At 38.1% G+C, this 18992-nt stretch overlaps 1 protein-coding gene and 1 long non-coding RNA gene across 3 annotated transcripts in view; both read left to right on the forward strand.

Annotated features, from left to right (window-relative positions):
• The window catches only part of MAN1A2 (mannosidase alpha class 1A member 2), a 60754-nt gene extending 44919 nt beyond the window's left edge, over positions 1 to 15835 (forward strand). Inside the window, exons 11-13 of one of the 2 annotated variants that reach the window (XM_008147227.3) lie at positions 3567 to 3739; positions 6102 to 6217; positions 13410 to 15835. In XM_008147227.3, coding sequence (XP_008145449.1) covers positions 3567 to 3739; positions 6102 to 6217; positions 13410 to 13542 — 422 coding nt within the window. In that variant the 3' untranslated portion in view covers positions 13543 to 15835. Of the gene's footprint in view, positions 1 to 3566; positions 3740 to 6101; positions 6218 to 6836; positions 6903 to 13409 lie in introns of those variants that run through there. The other variant, XM_028154165.2, reaches the window with a different exon arrangement.
• Positions 1765 to 3119, forward strand: LOC129147974 (uncharacterized). Its single transcript, XR_008555185.1, has 2 exons — positions 1765 to 2281; positions 2540 to 3119. It is a non-coding gene; the product is annotated as an uncharacterized LOC129147974 (long non-coding RNA).
• Positions 15836 to 18992: the final 3157 nt, after the last annotated feature.

Consider the following 18992-nt stretch of genomic DNA (forward strand, 5'->3'; position numbering starts at 1 on the left):
TTTACCTGGGTTTGTAGGAAGCATTGCTAATTCTATTTATGAAACTGAGCAGTAATTTAGTGGTTGTTTCAAACTTCTTAGCTGCATGGAAAGCTAGATTGGTACGTTGTTTTAGTTTATTCTGAGGTATAATGCAAAACTGGTACCAAGACTTCCAAAATATAGTACATTGTTTTTCTGAGATTTTAGATTAAAAAAAAATTCTGAGCATCATTAAAATAGTGACTGTTATATAATTTAATTATTTCATGTTGAAACTGGATAAAGTCTTCCCAAGACCATGTGTTATCACAGTTGGGGTTGGGAGAATTTAATCTGTTTGGGTGCATGTAGCGTCCAATGGACAGAAGACCCTTTGAACATAGAGTACTGAATGTCTTTGAAGAGTTTCCACAACTATTTTTTCCTTAGAGGAAAGGATTCAGGAAAATAGTTTAAGTTCTTCCCTAATTATTAGCGCATTCAAACTGTAGTCAAATTGCCTGTCCTAGAATATTCTTTGTGCTTTTATCTTTGGTTGAATTTCTTTTGTTGACTTGAATGTGCTTATTTTCCTATTTGTATGGGTCCTACCTATCTTGGAGTACTCATATGAATTGCATTTCCCCGTAACTTTACCAGCTAATATGTGTCTCCTTTAAACTTACCTTTTATTGTCTTACTACTCACTTTTATCACATTTGATATTTTACTTAAATTTTTTTTTATTTGTGCATGTCTCTTTACCTACATTATATGATTTTTACATCCTCAGGCACTAAATTGTTTATGGTTTTGATTCAATTTTTAAGTGTTGGATTAGTTATTTTCTTTTTAGAAATGAAATATCAAATGTAAGTGGGAAGTTTAAGATAGGGAATAGAAAGTAAATGAAATTGTTTTTTACAACATCCTATATAATAAAAGTGTAATAGGCAAATCGACCAAATGGAGGAACTACTGGTCGCTATGATGCACACTGACCACCAAGGGGGCAGATGCTCAACACAGGAGCTGCCCCCTGGTGGTCAGTGCACTCCCACCGGGGGAGCCAGAAGCTCAGCAGGAGCCTCTCTGGCCTCCGCTGCAGACGGGCAGTAAGGAGCGAGGGGTCCTGGACTGTTAGAGCCCTGGGATGGGGCCTAAGCAGGTAGGGGTCTTGGACTGCTAGAGGGTGCACGCCAGGCTGAGGGACGCCCCCTTCCCCCCTCTCCCCCCTCCCCTTCCTTTCCCCCCAGTGCTTGAATCTTGTGCACTGGGCCTCTAGTTTCTTAAATAAAAGAACACCTATGAAATAGTGCCTTCAGAAACATGAAACTGATGATTTGGCCAAAAGATGTGATAGTTTATACACTTTACACTCACCAACTCCTCACAGGACAATTATGTTATCTTTCTGGTATGTTTTATGTGTGGAATTATGAATGACCAGTAAATGAAATACAATTTTTAGTGAGTTTAAAATATTAGTTCCATGCAGCCAATTTCTCCTTCAATTCAGACAATATTATCATTGTAATTAAGAAGTTATTTAAAGTTAGCCTTAAGATTAACATTTGAAAACTCCAGTCGATTACTTCTTAGCATCATAGTCTTTGAGAAAGGAAAAACATAAGAAATCCAGACAAAATAACTTACCTTACATTTTTATTGGATTTACCATCATATCAGTACTCAGGATGTTTGACTTTTATCATCATTTGAAAAGCACTTATTAAATGCCAAATAAGAGTTGATTGTATGTCAGACCTTTCAATAGCTAGATATTTGTTTTCTTACAAAATATTGATAATTTGTTGGTTATTCCTAACTTCAGATCCCATTGAGGATCTGGTCAGTGCTTTTTGTACCCCCATAAAGTTTTGCCGACAATTTCAGAGGCTTTTGGACACAAATCTGTCTCCCTCTTCCTAAGTCTCCCGTAGAGTTTGTGAACTTCAGGTTAAAACCCCTGCTTGAGTTCTGCATCAGCTCTCCAAGACTTAGCCGTATCAAACTGTTAACTCTTCTGGATTACATGTTTTGCTTTTAATAGAACTATCCACCATCACAACAGTATTTTTAGTTTTGTATTTTTTTAGGGGGATGGGCATAGTAAGAAAGGCTTTATTTTCACCTCCTTTGAATTGTAATTATTTGGAGCTTATGGTGTCACCCTTTTAATCCTGAAATTGGGCCACAGCAACACGTCATGCCAACATCGATGCCATGGTTTTGTTTATGGTCCACCAGCATTATAGTTTTTGTGCTGCCTTTTCTTTTCTAAGGAAATATAAAAATGTTTAGCATTATCATGAAAAAGGTGAGGCCGAAACCGGTTTGGCTCAGATAGAGCGTCGGCCTGTGGACTCAAGGGCCCAGGTTCGTTCCGGTCAAGGGCATGTGCCTTGGTTGCGGGCACATCCCCGGTAGGGGGTGTGCAGGAGGCAGCTGATCGATGTCTCTCTCTCATCAATGTTTCTAACTCTCTATCCCTCTCTCTTCCTCTCTGTAAAAAATCAATAAAAATATATTTAAAAAAAAAAGAAATTAAAAAAAAAAAAAAAAAAGAAAGAAAAAGGTGAGAAACCTTGAAACTATTTGCCACCAGTGTAGCCTTGTGAAAAGAAAGGTGGCCGCTAAGAGTGGTAATGTGTGCGACTTCCACATCCCAGGGAAATAAGACTTTATATTGCCCAGGTTTAGGGTGCTAGTGTTATTAGAAAGAAGTTTTTTAAAGCTTTTCAAGTAGTGCTATATTCCAGCCTGAATGGAAATCATATCATCCAAGGAATAGTATGTAATGCTGAAATATATGTGTAAATGGACATGTTTTATTCAAACTGGATAGAAGTTTTCTTACAAAATAATTGATAATTTGTTGGTTATTCCTCACTTTAGGACCAAATGGGCAAATTACTAGGGAAATTCTTGATGATTGGCAATTTCAACCTCTTCCTTGCTGCGTGTTTTGATCATATAGGAGAAGAAAGTTTATTTTAAAAACTGATTTAAGTTTTAAAATATATTATTTTCATATACTGTATTTTATAAGTTTTAGTTTTCTAATATGCTTTAAAAATTATGTACTCTACAACTAAATCTAATTCAAGGTCTCAGCTTTAAAATGTCACTGAAAAATAAAAGACCTAACATGTTTTCTTACTTGTGTGTTACATTAAAAGGGCTTTAAAATTGTCTTGACTATTTAAAAAATAATTCTGTGCAGTACAGTTTTCTGTCTCATTTTATTTTGGGCCAAAGCAGAATATGTAATGTGCTTCTGCCTACCTTTGCATTTGTTTCCAAAGGATGACTGGACTCTTATTGATATAAATAGATTTAGCAGTATGTTGGTGTACATTATTTATGAGAGAGACTTCATGTCAGAATAATAGGAATATTTATAAGTCTATTATAAGAAAGCCAAGTGTGGATCTTTTAAAGTCCTTGATTTTGCAAAACAGCAACAGTAAAAATACAACAAATAACAAGAAACAACTTTACTTCACCCCCCCCCCCCCCCCATTCCTTCAGGGGAGAAAACGCTCTAGCATACAAACACACACGGCTTATTGTGCTCATTTATTTCTTTGGTCGTGTTACAGCATTAAAGCTAGGTCCTGAGTCCTTCAAGTTTGATGGTGCAGTAGAGGCGGTGGCAGTCCGGCAGGCTGAGAAGTATTACATCCTCCGTCCAGAAGTCATCGAAACCTACTGGTACCTGTGGCGATTCACTCACGATCCAAGATACAGGCAGTGGGGCTGGGAAGCAGCTCTGGTGGGTAAACTAATTTTTCATTTCATGTGCCAGAGTGTTACCTCAAGTCCTTCTCTAGTGTTGGGATCCTCCTCCTTGTTACCTCATGTTCAGTAACTGTGGGACTATCTCTGTTTATCTAATGGAAAACTCTGTTAGTCAATTTACATTTCTTAAGCAGCAGAAGTAAATCTTAGAATCCAGTTTAGTTTTCTATTAGAGGTATTTTCCTATTAGTGTTTATTCATTATTCTTACTGAGTAACTACAGAGTCATTTATAAGGCAATTTTTCACTATGATTATACAATTTCTGTACTTCCTTACTAGTGGTCAAACTCCAAAAAAAGGGAAAATATTGTAAAACTGCCCAGATTCACAGCCTGGGTGGATTACCCCCTCTTCATTTTAGCTTGTATTCTTAGTAATTCCTTAGTGGATCACCATAAGAAAGAGCAGTACATTGTTACAAATTTTTCAGATTGATGGACGAATACATAACTTGGAAACGGGGAATTTTTAATGGTTAGTCAGTAAAGAAAGCAAGTGGTTTACTCTTAGAGTACTTGCCTTTGAGAGAACCTCATGGCTCTCAGTATCGAGGGAGGAAGAAAATCACTAGTCTTTTTGTGGAAGTATTGCCTATTCCTGGGAATGAGGGGGTGTTTTATTCTCTGAGATATACTAATTATGATAAATAGTACTATCTATGATAAATATTCATATTTAAATTGTTTGACTTAAATCTGTAGTGTAGATAGAATGAGAGAATTCTAGGTGAGATAAGTAATGTCAGTAAATTGCTCAGACAAGAATATGCAAGATATATTCTAGGGCAGAACATAGACCAATTTATGTAAAAAGGTTTCACAGTGGCAACGAGAGAGAGGAATTTGAAGCCATCGTGAGGATGGCCTTATGTGCCAGTGAAGGGATATGTACTTTACTCAGTGACTCAGGAAGAAGACGCGTGCGTGTGTGCACACACAAACACACACACACACACACACACACACACACACACACACATCTCTCAGTTATGACATAGGTGTTTCTCATATGGGGATGGAAAGACCTTTGCCTATCTAAAAAACGATCATATCTTCTTTTTCTTCACCATCTCCTACCCACCAGAATTCCCTAACTTTAAGAATCCATTATAGGACTACTAAAGATTTTTCAAAGTGGGAGGACTATTGAAGGCCATTTAGTTGTAAGTAACAAAACACAAGGATCTGATTGTAGCCTGCAGATTGGTGGGTTGGGAGGCCACTGCAGTAGTCTGGGAATAATGTGATAAAGACTTGGACTAAGGTGAGGACACTCACATGTCATTGGTCATCCAGACCTGGAGAGTCCTTACGAAGTTTGACAGAGGATAGTAACGGAAGGTGGGTATCTAGAACAGGAGCAGAGGCAGCATTTGTTGGTGCTGTCTTTCCACCGGGTCCAGAGTTGGGAACGTAGCTGCTAGTGAAACTGCTGCAGTTGAGAAGATAGCCAGACTGTTGCCACAGTGGCTCAGGAACGGGACACACACTTGTGTCGGTAGCGGTGGCTTACTAAAGCTTATGTAAATCTAACAGTATTTTCCATAGGGGCAACAGACAGGTAAAGTAATCCTGCAATGTATCTGACTTGAATGTCCCCTAATATTTAAGGGTTCTTATTTAGAGGAATAAGGAAGATAGATCTGAATTAGGGGTGAAGGGTTTGGACAGAAGTATCCCCTCATTGAGAAGCACTAGGATAATTTGTCCTGTTTCTAAGGTCCTTTTTCCCTACACAGCTTCTTAGCATATGGCCCTACTCTTATCCATTAGAAAGAGGTTTGACAAACTCAAACTTGAACCCATATCTGTCCAAATTTGAATGAACAGGCGTTAGAATGTTGCTTTCGTAGCCCATATAGACAGAGACACAAACAGTAAATATTATCTCATTGCTATTATTATGTAGAGCTTCTAAGTAATGCTTTTTTAAAAGCATGTTTGGATTATTGTTTATCCTTGGAAGGTATAAAATTGCATTTTAAAAATTTAATTCAAATTGGCCTCCCTCTTGATTTGTCAGAATTAGTGAGACTTTGTTTTGTCAGACAGGTCTCAAATCCAGTGTGAATGACTTAAATTTGACTCCTAAGTAAGGAATGTACAAGATGTCTTAAAAAAGATTGAAGAGTTTTGAATAGGGAGAAATTCCACAGGAAACAGGATACCTCAGTCAGTTTTTTCAGAAGGAACTATTTTCATTTGATAATACATTGTATTCTTAAACTGTCAAATTCTCATATAGAGCTCTGTGAACTTTTGACGGGGTCCCTTAACTTGACCTTCCAAACTTAAAATTTGTGTCCTTGATTCTTTTGTCTGATCTCTTTCACAGGCTATTGAGAAGTATTGCCGAGTCAGCGGGGGGTTCTCTGGGGTGAAGGATGTTTATTCCTCGACTCCTGCCCATGACGATGTGCAGCAGAGCTTCTTTCTCGCTGAAACATTAAAGTAAGTGGAGGCCTTTTGAAAAATGTTACATCTTTAATATTTAGCTGCATCTCTAGAAGAATGGCAGACTATGAGGTAGATATTTAGTCAAATAAGAGTTTAGTACCTTTATTTCCTCCTAATTCTTTAGTGTGCATTAGAATCACCTGGAAGACTTCTTAAAACACAGATAACTGGGTCATCCTCGCAGTTTCTGATTCAGTAGGCCTAGGGTAGAACCTAAGAATTTGCATTTCTGACATGCTCCTAGGCGATGTGGATGACGCTGGTCTGGAAACCACACCTGAACTCGTTGCTCTAGCTGGTAAAATCTGTTAGGAGTGATCATGGTGCTTTGATAGTACTAGAGAGTACTGACCATAGTCACCCATCCTTTCATTGGAGAGTCCCGTAAACATATATATAAAGAGAACGATGAAAAAGCAAGAAGGACAACTTTATTATTTGGGCTTATACTCTAAACCTCATGCAGGAAGAAGGTGGAGACCTTAAATATGTCCACTACAAAATAAATAGCTCTTGATACTTTCTCTTTGCTTCATGTTTCTATTTCCTGTCTTTCTGTACCTGAATGCCCCATAAAGTGTCACTTTGTTTAAAAAAAATGTTTATTTTTCAGATATTGTTCAGGTTACTTGAGGATAAATCAGTAGACAAAAAGGACAAAAATTCCTACCCTCCTGAAGTTTACATGCTAGTATACTTCTAATTTACATTTTGGTATATTATTAAAATTTATATGTGTCAAACAAAGTGTCATCCTAATGGCCATCTTATTTCAACTATTTTTATTATTCCTACTGCTCTAATTTTCCCATCTTTTCAGTTTGTGCATTATAGAGTTACTTCCTTTTTCCTTCTAATATATCACTAAGTATTTATAATTCCTGTTATATTGCTTTTTTATTTTGCCTCTCCTTTCCATATCTGCAGTTGATGCTAAGCCACACCCTTATTACTGCTGTGATGGTTTAGAACATCTGCTTGGTAGTCAGTTCCCTACTTCTAACAGTCATTTCTGTTTTGATTTATCCTGTGTGATTGCCCTGAGACTCTGAGGTAGTTGATAGAACTCTGGACTGGCAGATAAAACCACAGGAGCTTTAGTTATATACAACCTTGCTGAATGAATATGTCAAAATAAAATTTCTTTGCTTTCAGTTATCGCATCTGTAAACTGTGGAATTTGACCCAAATTATTTAAGAGCTCTTCTTTTATTTTCTTAAGACCAGAAAAATTGTAAGAATAAAATACAATGAGTATTTGTGTATCACCTAGATTTACCTATTGTTAACATTTCCTCACCCCTGTATATATGTATGTACACACACACACAGAGTTTTACTATTTTTTTTTTTTAATGTTTGAGAGTTACCAGATTTCTGATACTTACACAAGTGTTTCAAGGAAAGGGCATAATCCTGTGTAATCACAGTACAGTTATCACACTTGGGAAAATTTAACATTCATATAATACTGTTGTTTAATATGTAGTCCATTTTCAAATTTCTCAATTGTTCTAATAATGTACTTTAAAACTAATTTTTTTTAACCCCCAGAGGATCATTTGTTGCCATGTCTCCTTAGTCTTCTTTAACCTTGAACAAGTTTCCTTGCTTTTCATCTTTTGTGACATTGACGAAAGTATTTAGACTAGTGGCGTTGAAGAATGTCCCTCAGATATATATCTGTGTCTCCTTATGATCGGGTTTAGTTTAAAGATTTTTGACACAAGTATTAGATATATGTATTTCAGTTCTTTCTTAATTCTGCCCAAGTTGATTTATAGTTGATTCATTGCATTTCCACTCAAAATCACAGGAAGCATGATGGACCGGGAGAGGGTTATGCGAAGTGAAATAAGTCAGAGAAGGTCAAGTACCGTATGATTTTACTCATATAGGGTTCAATCTAATGAACAAAGTGGACTAACAAACAAAACAGAAACAGACTCATGGACAGAGAGCAGACTGACAGCTGTCAGAGGGGGTGGGGATTGTGGGGCTGGGTGATGAAAGGTGAAAAGGTTAAAGAAAACCCTCATAGACACAGACAACAGTAGGGTAATTACCAGAGGGAAAGGGGGTGGGGGAGGTAGAAGAGAGTATAGGGGGATAAATGGTGATGGATGGAGACTTGACTTGGGTGGTGAACACACAATACAATATACAGATAATGGTTATAGAATTGTACACCTGAAACTTACATAATTTTATTAACCAGCATCACCCCAATGATTCAATAAAAAAAAAGACAACTCAAAAAATTCATGGGAGACTTTTTGTAAAAATTGATAAACTATTTCTAAATTTCATATGGAAATGCAAAGAACCTGGAATTACCAAAAACAAGTTTAAAAAGAACGAGTTGAAAACCTAACACTACCTGATTTTAAGACTTACTATAAAGCTATAGTGATTGAAGCATTCTGATATAGATATAGGTATCATTATACAAATATCAGAGTGTGTATATATATATATCAGTGGAACAGAATAGAGAATCCTGGGTGGGAAGAACTCAATACATTTATGGACAACTGATTTTTGACAAAGGTACAAAGACAATGAAGTGAGAAAAGAAAGGCTTTTCAAGAAAAGGTGCTGAAGTAATTTCATTTCTCTCTCTCTATATATATATATATACAAAAATCAGCTCAAAATGGATCATAGATCAAAATTTAAAACCTAAAAAAATACAACTTTTAGTAGAAAACATAGGAGAAAATTTTTGTGACCTTATGGTGGGCAAAAGTTTTTTTTAAGATATTGCATCAAAAGCATAAACCATAAAAAAAGGAATTGATCAATTGGTCTAAAAATTAAAAACATCTCTTTGAGAAATGTTTGAAAAAGAATGAAAGAAAATTAAATGAAACAATGAAAAGTGTCTAGACTATATGTCAATAATAAGGTAACATGAAATCCAATTTAAAATGGGGAAAAAGAGTTGAAGTGTCTACTTCACTAAAGAAGATTATAAAGATGACAAATGAGCTCATAAAAAAGAAGTGCTCAGTGTCATTAGTACAATTAGCACTACAATGAGATGCCACTACACTCCCATTAGGATGTCAAAGTAGACCCACACCTGAAGTGATGTCTGCCTTTACTTTCTGACTGGCCTTTTTGTGTGGAGATGTAAGGCATGGAGCATTTTACAATTCTGAGGAAAAAGTCAAGAATATTTCTAAGATCCTCATTACTGAGGGGGAGGGGGGGATTAAAGAACATAATCTGCCAACTCAGAAAACCCTTTCCACAAATGTAGCAGAGAAGGAAAACATTTTTACTGTTGAATAAGCATTAAGCCAGACTGCCATTTGCGTCACTGGCCCATTGCAAAGACAGAAAGAAATCTGGCCTTTCCACATAGCCAGGTTAGGTACAATCCATTAGGTACCTGTGCTGAAGGCAGGTGATAAGAATACTCTCTCCACAGCACCATTTGCTGTACACAGCTTATTCTAAATTCACATGGTCACTGGGGTGGTCATCCGTGTTAGTTAATTACCTTTACCCAAAGGAAAAATAATCCATCTTAATTACAGCTTTGAGAAAGACATCTAAACTACCCTCCCATAGTGAGTAAGTGATTGGGGTGCTAGCTTCCTAAATGTTTACATTTCAAAGACATAGCACCCTGGCCTTTCTGGATTGTAAAACTGGTAAGAGGTTCATTTTGCTTGTAAAAAGATTTACGTACATATCAAAGGGATAATTACAAGTTTTCTCAAGGCTGTGATCTCAGAAAAAAAAACACACAAAAAACTGAAAGAGAGATAAGGTCTTTTGGTACCTGGAAGCGTTTCATGTATTGTCATTAACCCTTCCAAAAAAAAAAAAACAGGGGAGCTCTGATAATGTTCCGCTGACTTAACCAACCTTTGTTACCACCTGCCTCTGGGCTGTTTGCCAGATAACCCCAATTGTTTGTGTGGTTTAGATCCTGTCTTTTATAGCCAAAATCATCCTAACTTATTTGACCCCTAAAAGCAGAGCGGCATGAATTCCCCTTAGCTCCCTGATATCTCAGGACAAGCCTAATCCATCCCAGCATACCAGAAATGTCTGCCTTCTTCAGTTAATCTTTAAAAACTGCATGCGTATTTTGCATTTGAATCCATAATATGCCCATGTTTTTCCCCATCTTTTTTCTTCCTCCCCCCTCCCCCCCAGAAAACAACTTTAAGATGTGACAGAAGATGTGGGGAAAGGTGGAGAGGGGCTGATCTTTTGGAGAGATTAATAATTATGTTTTACTGCATCATCTTTTAGAATATAATTTCCACTGATTATCTTCAATTTAATTTGATTCCTAGTCAGTCAATTCCAAAGACATTATTTAAATAGTAGAAGGATAAATGAAGTTTTAAGTAAGTTATTTTTCAAACTCATTTTCTTATGAGTTCTTTGTAGTCCTTAATGCAAGCCTTTTTAGAGTTGTAACATCTCTCCATAATATGCCAGACATTGCCATTGGTAGTTGTGAAAAAGAATAAACGAGTCATCAAGGCTTGTTTGATAAATAAACAGGACTAAGTAAGAGTACATTAACTTGGTGGTGGGTTCTTTCAGGCTTACCTTTTCTCTAGAGACACTTAAATGTTTCTCCTCAGACTTGGTTGACCTCTTTCTGAAAACGTTTCCTGTTCAGTTAACACTGTGTTGATGACTTTTGGTAACACCTCCCTTGAGTGTCTCATTTTAAAAATATATATATTTTTATTGATTTCAGAGAGGAAGGGAGGAGGAAGAGAGAGACTGAAACTTCAATGATGATGAGAGAATCATTGATCGGCTGCCTCCTGCACTCCCCCTACTGGGGATTGAGCCCACAACCCGGGCATGTGCCCTGACTGGAATCGAACCTGGGACCCCTTAGTCCGCAGGCCAATGCTCTATCCCTGAGCCAAACCAGCTAGGGCGCGTGTCTCATCTTTATGTAAGAGAAAACTAAAAGAGATGTAAGTGAACAGCATTTAAAAATAGCTCTGAATGTAACCAAGACACCCAGTGAAACTGAAGTACTTAATAGCACCTTTTTATATACCTACAGGCTCCAGTTAGTGTCATTCGTAATGTGTTATCTCTAACCTTGAAGTACAGTTTCAAAAAAATCTTTATTAGAAGAAAAGAGTATCTAGTCTAGTAGCTGAATTAGATTGTAGACTTTTCTCAATTTTCACAGCAAAGATCATGCTTCTCCAATTGTTCTATTTTTAAACTCTGGGTTAAAAATCTTAAATTTAAATCAGTAATAGTATACCACGTCTTTGACATCCTCTTCTGAATTTATAATCCGAAGTTAAAAAGAGTTGTTTAGCTGTATTACTTTAATTTTAAACATTGACTTTGGTATAAATTTTTAAGTATACACTGTTTGTTATTTAAGTCTTGTGTCAGCCCCAGCTCTCCATGCATTGTTTGACTCTGCCTGAAGGGGTCAGTCTTGCTCCAAACCCTGGGACCAGGCAGCAGTGCTGCAATCTTTGTCTTCAAGTGACCTCTTCCCTGTGCGTCTCTGGCTCCAAATCTCGCCCTCCTCTCTCTTGTAAAGGTGTAAGTCCTTGGAATTAGGGCCCAACTAAGTCTAGAAGGATTTCATTTCCAGATCCTTGAGGCCCTATTTCCAAATAAGATCACATTTTTGAGCTCTAGGTGGAAATGAATTGGGGGGGGGGGGGTGCACTATTCAACCCATTATGGTAATATGAAGGTCCTTTTAAAAAAATAATAGCATCTTGCCCTGGCCGGTGTGGTTCAGGTGGTTGATCATCGTCCCATACACCGAAAGGTTTCGAGTTTAATTCTGGGTCAGGGCACCTGGCAGGGAGCGTGCAGGAGGCAGCCCATGGAAGTTTCACTTTCACATCGATGTTTCTCTCTCCCTCTCCCTTCCTCTCAAAAAAAAAAAAAAAAAAAACAATAAAAATATATTTTAAAATAATGGCATATTTTATTATCTAAAACTTTCACATTTGTTATTTTACTGATTTTTATAACATTTATGTTTACCTGAAGTACGTCCATAGCATCCCAGACGTGTGTACACGAACCCCAAGAGCGTGCTTCTGTTCTCCACACAGTGAGCAGACCCAGCAGAGGCTCTTCTGGGGCTGCCTTTCCAGCTCTAATGTCTCTGCCTGCAGCCAGGGAACAAATCAGTCAAGCAGGGCTCGGGTCTCGGGTCTCGGGTCACGGAGTGGGATTGAAGCCTCTGACTCCCCGTTCCAGCTTTACCAGTTATACGTCGATACGCAGTCTCTACTTACCTCAGCTATGTGTTTTACTCTGTCATCCTGAACTGTAACAGTAAGCAGAAAAAATATTAAAGTCCCGATTTTTAAAATAAATTTTAGCTAAAATACTGTAAAGGAATTCTTGACTGAAGCCTTGTAAGGCCAGCTAATTGCTACTAAGGTCAGGAGTTAGAACCCAGATTTCCTGACTCTATATAACTAGTTTTCTATGCTCACTTTCATGACCCCCTAGTAGAATTCAGATTGGAATTTGCCCAGCATAATAGGTAAGAATCATTGTGCGTGTCAGATCTATCATTTTTTATTTCTAAGTGACCACTGTGGCTTGCACTTCTCACGGAGAGGTCAGGAATCCTTGCCTTCCTATAAACAATTCTATTACCCATGAAAGGAGATTAATAATTGTTAAGCCTCCTAAACATCCATCTTTCTGAAACCTCTATTAAATAGTTGGCAGCACCTGCAAAAACTATTAATATATTAGTGTATAAAAGTTCTTGCTATGTCCTAATAGTGTACTTATTTACTTCAGTATTTATTTACCAATGTCAGTTAATGGACTTCTAGTTATGCTGTGTAAGCTGCCAAAACATATGACTGATGTACGTTATGTTTAAAAGAATGTCTGAAAATTATGAAGTGGTTTGTTTACGCCATTTTACAGCATTGTTTTATGTGCTTCAAACAGGTACGTGAACTTGTTCCTTAACCCTCTCATTTCAGAGCTCTGGTTGTGTAGCTCACGAGTTTTCTTATGTGCTATTCTGGAACACAGTGTTTTTGTTTTAGATCATTTGAGTGGCTGGGGTTTGTCCTCTGTTGTGCTTTTCATTAAAGCTGCTCAAAGTAGTTACTGGTGTCCTCTGCCATTCTAATTGGACCATGGGATCTTCTTGTTGAATTCTAATTGGAGCTCCTTTTATTTGCAGGTATTTGTATCTGCTGTTCTCCGGTGATGACCTTTTACCTTTAGACCACTGGGTGTTCAATACAGAGGCTCACCCTCTGCCCGTGTTGCATTTAGCCAACACCACACTTTCAGGAAATCCTGCTGTTCGATGAAAGCAGCTCCAGAAAGACCATTCTCACCTGTGTTTTGTTTACATGGACCCTACAGAGGAGTCTGGAGAGGGGCTTCTGAAAACCCGAACCTCTACGTCAACATGGCAGGGTGAAACATGACTCGCTCCCCACAGACTTTCAACTTGTAGATATCTCAACTTTGAAATAATTCCGTTTTATACCTGACCAAAACGTACTCCGGTGTGTGTAGGATGGAGACCTGGTATACGGAGACCTGGATTCTTAACGAGACGGTCACATGAGCAATTAGGCCAGTTACTCTCCGATACTGTTTTTCGAGTCCAGGAACCTGGAGGCTTGACTTCTAAGAATAAGCCAGAGCGTGGAGCGTCTTCAGGAGTCCGAGATGGCCTTGGCACCAGTTTCATTTGTCTCCTCCCGAAGTGGAGCAGCTTTCAAATCAAATATTTACACATTGTTTAACCCCCTTTTCTCCATTTTTAATAATGGAATGAACTAAAACAAGAACCAAAAAACAGTGTAACTGGATCAGCAGCAAGAAGACTCGGAAAAGAAACAGAAATACCCCTGTCTGAATTTTCAAGTTCCCCGTTGGATGACCAGACTGGCAACCATTTCAAGTCCCAATCCATTCCATTGAAATTTCTTGGTTAAATTTAATTTTCTCTGGGGTGTGATCTTACAAAGAATTATTCCTCAAGTCTTTGTCTCCATATGGAGTCATTGAAGCTGTTTGTCATGACCACTATTTGTGAGCCTGGGTTGGGGATTTGGTGCATGTCGTTCAGTCTAGTGTTGGTAGCATGACAAAAAGTGGAGGAAATGCCAGTTTGTTGCCTTGAAACCTGTTCCAAGAGAAAGCGTTGGTTTTTTTGGTAGGAGGCTATTTTTCCAAACCAGCAAATCTACCAAGTACATTTTAACCTCATTATAAACTTAGTAGAATCCCTCAACTTACAACTATATTTATGTGGCTGGGAAAAATTCATTATACTGTTATGGAGCTCTGAATTTCCTTGGTGAGCTAAATTACTTTCACAGCTTATTAAATCAAGAACAAAATACATACAGTAAAATGTCCTTACGTAGTCTATCTGAAATGGGGACACGGGATCCTTTATTATCTCATCAGATGACTAAGCTTTTCAAAAATATTCTTATGTAAAAATAAACTTAACTTTTATTTTCTCCAAGGATATTTAAAGGAATCCAAAGAGTTAACCAAAATAGCTGCAAAATAAATTTTAGTAATAAAAGTAAGATGTAATTAATCATATTACACTGAATTTGGGATAGAGCTAAAGGATTTTCTCATGCCATCAATAGATTTTGCAAAGATAATTCTTTTTAAATAAATTAATTATTTCTTTATATTTGGGGGAAGAACTTAAATTTTATCAAGAACTATATTGTAAGATAAATGTCTAATGCTTATACATTTTCTGTCCCTTGAATTTATGTCATAGTGCAGGACACTTTTTCTTCTTTATATTTAATACAAACAGCTCCCATTGATAATAAAAGTTGGGAGTAGTATAATTAGTCTAATATCTAGTCTGAATTTGCAGATTTCATGAAATAATGTGCAAGAAGCCCACCTTGGAATTCTGAAGGCCTATTCCCTTATTTTGATACTTCTTTTTAACCTTTCATGGGCATGTAGATTTAAATTGGGAAAAAATTTACAAATTCATATAAATATTTTCTAAGGGTGATCATCTTATCCCACAAATAGTCAGTCTTCACATTTCAGCAAATGATCAATAATGATAACCACTCCCAAGTTTTTCAGTATACATAGAAAATAAGGATGTGGAGCCAGATATATTATTTAAGTCTTTAAGAGAGTTTGGTTTTAGCTCATATTTTGAAATTGTAATATCTTTTACTACTTGAAAATTAAGATTTTAAATGAGAAGGATAGATGACTGTTACTTCAGAAGAGAAAAGGAAAGAAAGTATTTGGTTCTAAAAAATAAAAAACTTGAGTTGACAACGACCCAGAATGGCTGTGTAGATGGCAAGGAACCCTTCCTTGCTTAGTTCAGAAGAATTCAGAGTTAGGGGCCCTTCTGGGTTCCCCAGGAAGCTCTCAAGGAATCAGACACAACGCTCACTCCCGAAGTGCTCTGTTGTATTTCTCAAACGACTGAGCGTAAAGGAAGGCAAAGAAGTGTACAAGCAAAGAGTCTGAGAGGGACAGTGGGAGGGTCTTCACCACGCCCCTGCCCTCCTTGTGAGCTTATGGTAATGCGTCCAGTTTTTCCTTCTGGATACCAAAGGCGATTAAATTAAAGTCAGCTGCAAATGACTTGCCAGTGTCATGTTTGATTTTTGTTATGGATTTTAAAAATCATTTCCTCCGAGATCAGTCCTTATGCCATATTCTGCTTAGTTTCCAAGAGTATTCTTTACTTCCTTCTGTCCTTGATAGTCCTTTGCATTTTGCAGGCCTATTTCTGAGGTTAAATAACTCATTACATGTATAGAACCTTCTGCAAAGAACCTAGAAATGCTGTTTTCCAGGAGTCTCCTCAAAGAGTAGGCACCAAGAAAAAACAACAACAACATGTTGGAACACCCCTCTACCGTCTACATTTATTTCTTTTACAGTCTTAGAATCACACCTTTTGTTCAAACCAGGGTAAAGTTGTTAAGGCCAAGAGAATGTGGACCTGACCAAAAAGAAGACTCAGTGCAGAACAGTAAGTCCCGAGGCAGAGGGTTCTTCCTTCCCGGTGGGCATGTGTTGTTTGGTGTCTCTCTTGACACCAGCTCATTCCTGTTTCTGAGCAGATGCTGATATGTAACTGGGTATTGAGGGAATGTATTCCTTGTGTGGAAGGTTGACCCTGATTTTCTGTGGTGTCAGCTAGGGCGACCCAGGCCTTCGTTGGGTAGATTCTAACCTAGCAGTTTGAAATTTTGATCATCTTCGTTACTCTCTGTTGCCAAAGTCTTTGTCAAAACTACAAGTATGCCGGTGAAAGATTGTGCTTGCCGTTCTCATTAGGCAGTGTCTCCTTAAGCCTGGATTTCTCTGAGTGAATGCATGGGTGAGTGAGAGAATGATGAACAAGCATGCAGTGCCCACTGCGTGCCAGCAGCATGCTAGGCAATTTCCAGCATTAGAACACTTTGTGGTTCCAGTGGCATTCTCTGTGTGAGGAGTTCATACCATTTCAAATGTTTCCCAGTATGAATCACGTTGCAAAATGCTGCATTTTATATCTCATTGAAATTGAGAGTAATAGAAGTTGTTTATATTTTAAACAATGTGTTACTATATAATCCAAATAGCTATAATTGTAGTTAATAACTAACATCCCTTGGAAAATGTCAAAGAAATATTTGATTTCTGATGCAACTTTGACTAAAATATTTGGAAATAAGCATTCTTATTTTGCTAAATCACTTTAATTAGGTAATTAAAAATTAATGTTTTCTAGAAATGCTGCTTATTTTCTATTCAAAAATTTTGGCACATAATTCATGGGTAAAACTTGCGGTTGTGTATTGTTTTTGCTCTGTTGTGTGTCCTACTAGTGGTTCCATGCTGTTAAATATAAAGAAAAATATACTAACCTATTTTTAAGTTTCAAATAATAGTTCCCAGAAATGGTATTTTGAGATCTTATTTTTCCTTAGGTTTCTTTCCCCTCAAATTGGCCAACTCATATCTTATCTGCTCTTTACATAGATTTATACACAAATACAAGTATACACAGAGGGATTTTTAATACTGTGTATTTGTTAACTAATAAACACAATTGTTAACTGGGTTTGGCTGCACAACTTCTAAGCAAAATATTGGAATAACCCAGTATGTTCTGGAGGTATTTTAATGCACTTATTCTGGTTCAAGAACATTGGTGGTGGTGATTTCCTGTTGCTTTGGCTCATTTAGGTCATGATGGGGATGTTCCTTTTGGCTTATGGCTCAGCAAGCGTTTCTGTAAAGGTCTAGACAAATATTTATGTGTGAGCCATCCACTCTCTGTCTCTGCTACTCAATTCTGCAGCTGAAACAGGAAAGCAGATATAGGCAGTATGTAAATGAAGGGGCATAGCAGTGTTCCAATAAAACTTTATTTACAGAAACGTGGAGGGCTGGATTTTGCGCACGGGTCACAGTTGTTAATGTTGATCCCAAAGTTTAATTTGTGTAAGACCCTGTAATATTTGATTGCATCTTTCCTTTGCATTTGAGTTCTGTAATTCATTTTTAAAGCGAAAAGATGTGTATGTGTAAGATTATATATATTTGTGTAACCTAAGGCTATATATTTTGTTGTCTTGAAGATAGATATGCTCCTCTGGGGTCTGTTCAGGTTTCATGATGCAGCTCTCACGAGGGAGGCACATTTTTTGTTCCTGGGGTGTGCTGTCAGCCACGCCACTGGCCTTGCCTTGTCATTTAATGCCACACTTCCGGAGTCCCCAGGTAAAGTGAAGTGTTTCTGTGGTGTCGAAATAGTCCTCCTCGCTCAGTTCTGCCTGCTCATTGACCTTTGGCCCAAGACTCCGGATTACTGGGGCCGCAGAAACCCCTCCGCCTGAGTGCTTCTAGCCCTCCAACTACGATTGGACCGCTGACCTTTGTGCTGCAGAATCCAGTCTCGAAAAATTTTCAGCAGCAGAAAACGGGTTATGTGCCATTTGGCAGCCACTGTTGCCCTTTTAGACTGCAGAAGGGTCCTGCCCCTGCGCCCTCCAGACCTGCCCACATCTGAGAAGTGGTAGCCAAAGGATAGCCCCCTTCCTCCTCCTCTGCATCGCTCTCCTGAAGCCCTTCACTACTCAGTAGCATTATTTCACAGTGCCAGTAGGCATCAGACTTAAGTTCAGGTACCTCTCAATCTCAACCTTACACTTGATGCTGAACAAGCCGTCCATTTTAAACTTTGCTTGAGCCCAGCAGAACTCATGAAATGACAGCACCCTATTCCCAGTAGGCACATTGCAATGCACCGGTCATCCTGAGCTAATAGATTTCTCAGAAGTTCATCGAATATTTCACCATTTTTGGAAATTCTAGAGGAGGAGAAGCCTGTAGTCAGAGGGACAGGGAGCACACATTGTAAATGAGCTGCCTCTTCAGGTCCCACACACTGCAGGCCACCGCAGCTCAGGGTGGGAGTGAGTGAGATGACACACAAACCCACACACGGGATTTTAAACAACGGCAGAGGTCTTGCGGCTATTGGAGTACTGCAGAATTGGACTGCAGATCGCATACCAGAAACTTCCATGGAGACAAGCTCAGCTCTCGGGGAAAGTTACTTTTTAGGAAATTTGGAAGTTAGCTTTTGTTGGATTAATTAAATAAAGTACCCCCCGTTTTAATCACTGGATTGGGAAGTTGAAATGCCATGGCTCAATCCCACTGGTCTCAAATTCACTTGATAGAATTTTCCTTAAACTATTTAAGTGGGGTAAGTGTAATCTCTTGAATCAGTACCCACTGA

This window comes from Eptesicus fuscus, chromosome 22 (genome assembly GCF_027574615.1).
Source record: "Eptesicus fuscus isolate TK198812 chromosome 22, DD_ASM_mEF_20220401, whole genome shotgun sequence".
Lineage (NCBI taxonomy): Eukaryota > Metazoa > Chordata > Mammalia > Chiroptera > Vespertilionidae > Eptesicus > Eptesicus fuscus.